This window comes from Schistocerca gregaria, chromosome 2 (genome assembly GCF_023897955.1).
Source record: "Schistocerca gregaria isolate iqSchGreg1 chromosome 2, iqSchGreg1.2, whole genome shotgun sequence".
NCBI classification, from domain to species: Eukaryota; Metazoa; Arthropoda; class Insecta; order Orthoptera; family Acrididae; genus Schistocerca; species Schistocerca gregaria.
Window position 1 is genome coordinate 478084636 of NC_064921.1, and position 9650 is coordinate 478094285.

The following is a 9650-nucleotide window of genomic DNA, read 5'->3' on the forward strand; positions in this document are numbered from 1 at the left end:
TGATCTTGAGATACTCCTGTAGTCAGTAAAACCTCCAGATCTGACACTGGTGGAACACGGGTGGGACGAGCTGGGACTTCAACTCCTCCTGAGCACCAGTATCCAGCATATCAAGGAGCAGCTGCAGGCCAGACATCTTCCCCATCCGAATCACTGTATACATTCAGCCAGGGGATGATACAGCTTGACACTGATAAGTGAGCTGATGCTGCTGATTATTTGTCAGTCTGACTTGAGCCGGCCGCTGTGACCGAGCGGTTCTAGGCGCTTCAGTCCGGAACAGTGCGACTGTTATGGCCGCAGGTTGGAATCCTGCCTCGGGTGTGGATGTGTGTGATGTCCTTACGTTAGTTAGGTTTAAGTAGTTCAAAGTTCTAGGGGATTGATGACCTCAGATGTTAAGTCCCATAGTGCTCAGAGATATTTTGCCTCGATTTTGTAATTACTGAAACTACATCACATACCCTCTGAACAGCTTTAGTTTCATTTCGTTTCTTCCTTCCTTACGTCTGCTTCACTTTTATTTTAAGGAAGTCTACAATATTCGAGTATAGCTGTTTGTATGGTCTCAATACTATCTGACTGGCCGACCATTACTGAAAGCTGGGATTATTACATTGCACGCTTCTGTCGTTTCGCCCCATATACGGAATTGTCATATTCTACTCGACCGCTCACTGGCTTTTAAGGGATACCCATCATCACTCCTTCCTCCGATTGTGCTGTACTACGTAATGTCGTGACATGTTAATAGTTACCCACGAAGTAATACACAGTTCAGGTGATGCTTTGCTCACACGTTTATTTCGTCACCAGAGATTGTACATAGATTCCTGGCTGTTGTCGCCTGCCGCTGCCCTCCTCTCCAGTTTCTCACGAGCTGGCGGTGCTGTTGCTGCTGGAGACACTGGAAGCGCTCGAGTCGCTGGACGCACTGGATGAGGCGTCGCTGCTCAGCTTGGACTTGACGCTGTCGAACAGCGCCTGGGTGGAGTTCAGGGCCTGTAAACAAGCGCAACATTTACCGTCGCTCACCGCATAAAAAAGTGGCAACAATATGATCTACTTCATTAAGTGGAGTGGTCTAAGTACCAAACATCTTGTTGGGTTAGTGTGCATAAAAACGTTTTGATGCAAAAAGATTTGTTGATTGCAACCATATCACTACACTTATTTGCAGTCGTCTTTTAACGGTGGATTGATTGTGCAGATGTAGCAAGGATTACTCGCAACTCTGTCGACGGAACGAAACGGAAGCGTACCTCCTCGATGGAGGAGACGACCATCTGCGCCTTGGCGGAGGAGGCGTCGGCGGCGGCTTCGTTGAGGGCCTGCACGGCGGCGGCGGCCTGCTGCATCGCCTGCTCGGCACTCGCGATGTTGTCCTGCGTCGCGTTGCCCACGGCGGCCACCGCCGTCTCCATGGCGGACACCGCGCTCGACGCCTTGTCGGCCAGGTCGGACGCCGCGTCGGAGAACGCGCCCTCCACCAGCGACTGCAACAGCACGGCGGGAGCGTCAGCCGGTACCGGGCTCTCTGCCGTCACACACGTTCTCAACCCCACAACCCTCGGTTACCACAGTGCACGCGCACATGTACTATGATTGTAGACACTGCTGACGCTTTCCCCTCAGCGCATCATCTAGAATTTTATACGTACGCTGTTCACACATGTGAAACACATACACAGTTTTGGATATAACGGACGTTGCCATGCCCTTTTGTATCATTTTTATAATTATTAAATTATTAATTGGTTACACTGACAAACAGATGCAGGGGAAATCACACAGCCAAACAGTGGCACGCCAAAAGTTTATTCAGACCTTTTCCCAGGTTTCGATAGATATAAACCCCATGGTTCCTTCGCAGTTATCTTCTTTTTACATTCGGGAGGACGACGGTTCAATCCCGTCTTCGGCCATCCTGATTTAGGTTTTCCGTGATTTCCCTAAATCGCTCCAGGCAAATGCCGGGATGGTTCCTTTGAAAGGGCACGGCCGATTTCCTTCCCCATCCTTCTCGCACCCGAGCTTGCGCTCCGTCTCTAATGACCTCGTTGTCGACGGGACGTTAAACACTAATCTCCTGCTCCTCCTCCTTCTTTTTACATATGTTTTTCGTTACAATTTCTCCTATGGCCCCTTTTAGAGATCTCAATTCTTCTTCAACTGTACTGCCTACTGCGCTCTTCCTTACTGCTGTATCTATAGCCTTAGAGAATTTCAAGTGTGTCTAAGGGATGCCTTAGTACTTCTGTAGGCCATTTCTTTGCTTATTGATTATTCCTGACAAATCTCCTGAACTTCAGCCTACTGTTCATCAGCGCTGCATTGTGATCTGAGTCTGTATCTGCTCCTGGGTACGCCTTACAGTCCGGTATATAATTTCGGAATGTTTGTCTGACCATGTTACAATATAACTGAAACATTCCCTTGTCACCCAGTCTATTCCAAGGATACCTCTACCTCTTGTGATTCTCGAACAGAGTATTCGCTATTACTAGCTGAAATTTATTATAGAACTCGATTAGTCTTTCTCTCTCATTCCCTGCCCTGTAAATTTTTTTTCTACTTTCCCTGTATCTGCATTTGAATCCACAATCACTATTAGATTTTCATCTCCGTTTATGTTCGCTACTTCCCTTTCAATATCCTCATATACTTTCTCTATCTCTTCATCACCAGTAAGAGTTGTTGAGCAAGAGATGTTGACAGGTATATCTGAACCATTGTCGGTGTTGGTTGGCTATCCATTGTTGTAAGAACAAACCTATCACTAACCCGATCACTGTAATACACTCTTTGCCCTACCTTTCTATTCGTAACGAATCCTACTCCCGTTATACCATTTTCTGCTGCTGTTGATATCACTATATACTCATCCGACTAGAAATCTTTGGCTTCATTCCATTTCACTTCACTGAGCCCTACTATATCTAGATTCAGCCTTTGTATTTCCCTTTTCAGATTTAATAGCTTCCCTAACATGTTCAAGCTACTGACATTCCACGCCCCGTGTCGTAGAACGTTATCCTATCGTTGCATTAGAAAGTGCATGTGCAAGAACAAGTGAAAGTGCAATAGAAGTGAAAACTAATCGGATCGTTTACGTGCATTTATCCGTTTTGCTTCATCTCATTGTTCTTCGAGAGTATTTGAAACTTTATTCCCGGCCTATCCTCGTTGTCTGCCGTAGTAAGTACAGCACATGGCCACACACATAAACCATTTTTCTTCGCTGAAAGAAGTTCAGAATATAGGTACTGTCGGAACTTGTCAATTCTCTGACAAATGTAGTGCATCTGTACACTTAATCGCCAGTCATTGATAAGAACGCACACTTACGGCATCAACCTTGTGGTCGGTGAAAACGGTGAGGACATTCCAATGGGTTATGGCAGTTTTGGGCTACTGAGAGATGGCCAAATGACATCTAGTGTTTCCGGGAACGAGCAATAAACATTTTGTCTGTAACAAAAGTTACCACTCCTAAAGGTCCCATGTAAGGACTTGTAGACATCCTGCACATGTACAGTAATCAGAATCTTACAATTTACAAAGCTTAGCTCAATACTAGCAGTGAAACATTAACTAGAATTACGGATTAGTACGCGGTTTCACTTTCATTATCCTACGATCATTTGTGTAGCGAACGATAGCGGCACCTTTCTCTCTAAGTTTTAAAGTTTGAGTTGTTCATTTCGACAACTGACATAGAATATTTACTACGATGATAACAGTTTAGGGTTACCTGGATGTTTTGTCGGCCAGTATTAATTCGTACAAGGTAATTTTGTACACACAAAATTATTATGTCGATCATTTTGATCGAGGCCTTCTGCAAATGCGCCACATATTCTTCGAACACTTTGCCCTCTCTCTCTCTCTCTCTCTCTCTCTCTCTCTCTCTCTCTCTCTCTCTCTCTCGTTTCCCACACACAACACTGCCTGTAAATTACTGAAACTGATGTGCACGATGTCAAATATCACAAACAGTTACCTTTTCTGGTAGTTAATTTCCCCATTATCTCAGCATGCCAAGCAAAATCGGCTCACTTCAAAGGATTCGTCAACTTACCTCAATTTTGTTCAGCTGTGTAGACGTAGAGTTCAAAGCATCTTTTACTTTGGCAGCCATGGCGTCGTTAAATGCCTCTGCGCTGTTGAAGATGTTGTCTGCAACGTTCTTCGCAGCGCTTGCGGCGTTGTTCATAGCATTCGTGATCGCATCAATCATGCTTTCAATGCCTGAAGAGGAACTCTGTCAAAAAGCAACGAATGTCAATCATTGACTCGGGTGTAGTTTACGATACTCTCCAGCAAAGTCACTTTCAGCTAAAGCATTACTTTATAATGGACACTAAACCAAAGACGGATTTATTAGGTGTGCTTGAATCGCTAAGGAAACCTAATACCTAGTTGTGAATACTGAATATTCCGATACTACGAATGAACATATACCAGATGCAGAGCCACTGCTGTGCAAAAGGATACTGCAGCTGCAATAGGCATTGCGTAGCAACATGCATTCGGAAAACCCTTAGAATTACATTATGCCTTAGAATAGACATAAAATTTCATCCATTCGTAATTTATATGGTGAAATAACATGTTCTTGCAGACATAAGGATCACAACTTTATCTTCGACAAGGATAGAAGATGAAGGTACGAATTAAAATTCATTCATAATTTGCTTATGCATCGACATAGCAAGACAAATGTGTAATTATAATTTATGTAGAGTAACTTATAAGGAGACATGTCATAATTACTTACGTCAGAGCTAGCTGCGTTGCCCTCGGTGGTCGCATTACCCGATGAGGAAGCGGTAGAGTTGTCAGAGGTAGTGGCATTGGTCGAAGCGCCGTTGCTGTTCCCATTCACGGCGTTCTCAATACCTTGCTGGATTTCGTTCGCAACTGCTTCCGCGCCATCTTTGATATCACTGATGATTTCTCCGATGTCAAAAAACAAGGGAGACGCAGACACCTAAAGTAAAGAAATGACAAATATTAATTTTCTTTCAGGACAAGTGAGACATTAGGATATGACAAGTATAACATTTATCTTCGCGATATGAATTAAATGCGCTTTTCATATTCTTTCACCCACTCTCACTCTTACATACGTTAACAGTAAGTTTTTGTTATTAGATACCACTAGATCTTTTAACACTTATTTTATTACCTTTATGTCCTCCTCTAGCTCCGTAATTTTTTCGTTTTGTGTGATAATTGCGAATTACAATGACATTCTCTGATCCAAAAAAGTCTGATTAGTAAAGCTGTCAAATCTCAAAGTTTTCTCATAGAAATTCCAATTTAATGCATTTACTTTAACAAGCACAACAACCTCGTAATATAGTGTTATGGCGGAGACCTTTAATCTACCTTCATCTGTTCACATAAAAGCAAATATACACATACATACTTCTGCAAAAAAAATTCTGCATTCAACAAGCTTGTCTTTCCATTCAGTTTCAGCAGCAATTTTAGTAATGGACTCGAAAACTTGAATAAAGGATTTTAGGATTCAGGGAAACTGTTCAGCATACAGACTGAGTCCGTGATGGTGTTAAAAACTTTTAGCGATGATGGTGAAGTGTAAAGGTATCAGTATGAGGCATTAGACACTAGTCCAGAAATGACAGAGTTGAAAATTACAAGAGAAAATCGTTCTGATATCTCTGACAGTTTATCACTTCCACTGCAAGCTCTTTGCTTCCCGTATTTTGAGAGATGATAGTATGTACGTAAACAAACAAAAATTTGTCTGTTAAGCATGGGCTCTAAACAGCATTACTTGAACACTTTTCAATCTTCTATACTGTGGAACAAATCTCTTTTACTACGGGCTCTTTGTCTTCCATGTTATGAGAGATGTAGTCTGTTCAGTAAACATGGCCTCTGATTTGTGTAGCCTAAAAGCTATGAACACTTGTTCATCTTTCCTATAGTGAAACAAATTTCTTCTTCTCAACATGTACTTATAGCTATTAAAGTATACATTTTAGAGCCAATGGTTATTAGACTTTTTTCTAGTTTTTTTTTTTTTTTTCATACTGTCTTCTCCCAAAATATGAAGAGCACAGAACTTATAGTATAAGAGGACTGTTGTTACATGTATCAGATAGAAATTCCTTATACTTTTGTTTATGAACAGAAATTTCAAACTGATACATGTATGCCTCCCCATCATCCCTGAAACTTTTAACCATCATTACGGAATTACCATGCATATCAGCAACATAAGTAAGTTTCGTGTGAGCGCACATTTTTTTGAAGAGGTACCTCTTCGTAAGGAGATTAACTATCGTAACTCTGTTGTTTTTCTAGAGGAGCATCAGGCTTTTGTCATTGTAGGAGTTGTTTGTTTCTGTCGTTACAGAATGACATTTGCTAACTTGATACGTCTAATAAGCAATTTCGTATCTGGCCATAGGAAGCTTTCGAGAACTGGTAATCCCATTAAACTCCTCACACGTAGCTAGAGAACTTGATCAACTAGAACCAATTGTACATGGAATAGCAGCAAAATGTGAAATATCATAGTTTATGGTAATTTGATAAGGCAGCTTTTAGTGGAAGACAGACCGATGTCCTAAAACACTAAGCGTGTTAGTAAAACTATGGAGAGTAATGCAGCGGTGATTCTATGTGGCATGACTCTGGTAGATTTTCAGTGGTACGTGACACAAGATGCCTACGCAGGGTCACGCATTTCCCGTAAATTGAGGTTTATGTGCTTGGAGGTGTCACCCAGTCGTGTCCCTGGTTTGTTCCACTGTGTTCGTATCATGCGGGTTTAATGGCCAATGCATAACTTGAGAACACTACCATGCCCCTCAAACCATTGTAGGGGAGTTCCTGTTCTCGTCTAAAGTGAGCACGTGTTATATCTTACGTTTGGATGTAAAACAGAAACTTTTTTAAATAAGGGGAGAGATATCATTTGCAAGTTGCCGCATCAATGCAAAGGACAGTTCCCATGTTAATTGTGTCATTGATCAAAGCCAATATTGTGACGTAAATTTGACTTTATCTTTTAGAGCCACTGTGTCTGTTGTTTCAGAGCATTCGGAATCGTGAGAATCTATAGTGCAAGAAGATATATCTTTATCGATAGAAATAGTAAAGGATTCATGGGAACTGATACCTATAATCATACGAGCATTTCTGCTAAAATGGCTACTCACCTGCATAACCATTTAAGAGAATAGTCTTCACAAAAATATTGCGACGAGATCAAAACATTCCGGGTAGAATTACAATTGTCAAAACTCTTATAAAGTGGTTTCGCCATTGTGGTGATTCAGAGGTTCAACGAAAACAAAATCGAAACTAAACTACTAATTGGCAGAGAAAAACAATCTCATTCGGCGAGTATACCATCGCGCTGTTCGCAACCAAAAGCTTACGATCCAGCCTTTCTCCACATGTAAGGCATTGTGGACCTAATGCAAAAGCTAGGATGGTATGGTCATAATGAAAGAAAAGGTAACTGGCGGGTTTTTGCCAATACATTTTAAGTGACAAACATATGACTTAAAGTGACTTAGGAGGATAGCTTCCATTCTAGTATTAGTTTCAGAATTACTGCCATCTTCACAAATCCACTTGTAAAGGTAGCACGAGGACAAAAGCGTTTCCAGTTGAGTCATCTTATGTTACGTTCACAGCTGATACCGCTCATGTCCTTGTGCTACCTTCGCACTTGGATTTCTGAAGATGGAAGTAATTCCGAAACGAGTCATGCATACATAGTTTATGTTCAATAAAGTCATTTCTCACCTATTGTATGATTTTGTGCCACCTACCAATCTTAACTACAGATTACACATATTCACATTTTAGATGATTGTGTTCACTGTCGTGCCAACGGTGTAGCTCTTGTTGCCTGGATGGAATTGCATCTAAACACCACTAGAAATGTCAGCAATTGGTCTCCTGAGAAAACAATGAAATAACACGTCTCCTCTGGCACTAATTATTGCCGAATTTGAATATTACCATCTGGTGTTGTCCATATTCGCAAACTAATATAGTCGCTACTACCCTACAGTACTGTGCTCCGTCCGCAGATCGTGGTCGTGCGGCAGCGTTCTCTTTTCCCACGCCCGGGTTCCCAGGCTCGATTCCCAGCGGGGTCAGGGATTTTCTCTGCCTCGTGATGACTGGGTGTTGTGTGATGTCCTTAGGTTAGTTAGGTTTAAGTAGTTCAAAGTTTTAGGGGACTGATGAGCATAGATGTTAAGTCCCATACTGCTCAGAGCCATTTAAACCATTTTTACTGTCCTCCAAAGAATCGTAACAGTTTCTGTTTCACTAAAGCATAAAACTTTTCAGAACTTATATTTGACGATCGTCAGAAGGACTCGATGCACTTTTATGTCATAGGTATCTGTACACTGTACTATGTGAGCTTATCACAGTATTTAGTCAAACTCCCGAAAACGTTAAACGTGAGTTTACACACTAATAGCTTGCTGAAACACGTGCAGTTGCCAATGTGACAGTACCCAGTAGAACAGCCTGTCGTTGTTTATATGGTAAATGGTTTAAAACATAGCTAGCAGTATCGGAGCGCTCTGGGTGTAATATCTGAAGATTGTCAGGACGGTGAAGATATTAAGGCCAGCAACAAACGGAGCAGTGGTTTCAAAGATGTGTGTACTGAAGCTGTATAAGATAAAGTTAAGTGAATCGATTATTCTCAATGGCAAAAAGGAACCAGTTTTAATCTGATGTTCTGTCCGTAGAAGTCCAGGAAATCTGTTGAGGCTGTTGTGCAAAGATACAGTTTATCATGCAAGTGGGTAAGTGGGTACTCATAATCCACCAAGCCCAAGAGATTAAGTTCGTACCCAGGATAACATATGGCTGAGTGTGATCCTCGTGCTACATACCTGCGCTACGACAACCAATGCGACGACGATCACCAACTTGGAAGCCATATTGTCTGAGGACGACTCGGTACAAGTGCAATACCTTGGGGGTTGGGAGGTGTTTTATAGGCACCCACCGTCAGCAGTCACACTTGTTGACGTTGATCGCAGGTGTTTCTAACACTTCTGCTGCAAACAGTACCACCTGTACACTAGTTTATTCAGGTGTTAGAGACGATAGTATACAAATATCTTCGAACATCCGTAATGTTTCTCACCCGTTAGTATTGAAATGTGGAAATTCTGACTCGAAACATAGCAAAGGGCAAGAGCAGAATGTCTATGTTCAATTTACCACTCTAATACGAATACAGACATGTAACGTTGGATTATTCTGACACTCCATTGCCTAATTGATCTTATATTCCCCAGGTCCAATTGTTCAACATGAAACTGGACACAACATTAATAAATCCCTGAAACATCCTAAGAAATTGCCTAATGGTTTTGCATTGCACAGTAAAAATAGGATAAAGAGTGTGCATGACGGTGCAAGACAGCAATAACCTCACTGTATCCACAAATTTATAATGTCATGAAGACGAAGTACAGAACATCTATCAGACAATTGGAATATCAGTAAATAAAGTGAAGGGGATGAAAATGTAATAGGCTCGAGAATAGACGGAATAACAGAATTATTTGAAAATGCATACCAACTACAAAAGAGAGTAAGGCAAGAGATTTTTTTCGATGGCGCTC

The 9650-nt window shown here is 41.7% G+C and overlaps 1 protein-coding gene across 1 annotated transcript; it reads right to left on the reverse strand.

Annotated features, from left to right (window-relative positions):
• Positions 1-782: 782 nt before the first annotated feature.
• Positions 783-9014, reverse strand: LOC126327041 (uncharacterized). Its single transcript, XM_049995820.1, has 5 exons — positions 8910-9014; positions 4781-4993; positions 4082-4264; positions 1263-1496; positions 783-1002 (listed from the first exon to the last, which is right to left on the reverse strand). Exons 1-5 carry the CDS (start codon positions 8955-8957, stop codon positions 874-876), a joined length of 807 nt encoding a protein of 268 aa, XP_049851777.1. The 5' UTR covers positions 8958-9014; the 3' UTR covers positions 783-873.
• Between the last annotated feature and the right edge of the window lie 636 nt (positions 9015-9650).

Coding starts and splice junctions, on each gene's coding strand:
- LOC126327041 (XM_049995820.1), bottom strand. CDS start 8,957: ATGGCTTCCAAGTTGGTGATCGTCGTCGCATTGGTTGTCGTAGCGCAG. Junction 4,994..8,909: donor CATTGGTTGTCGTAGCGCAG/GTATGTAGCACG, acceptor TCTTTACTTTAG/GTGTCTGCGTCTCCCTTGTT. Junction 1,003..1,262: donor TCGTCTCCTCCATCGAGGAG/GTACGCTTCCGT, acceptor GCTTGTTTACAG/GCCCTGAACTCCACCCAGGC.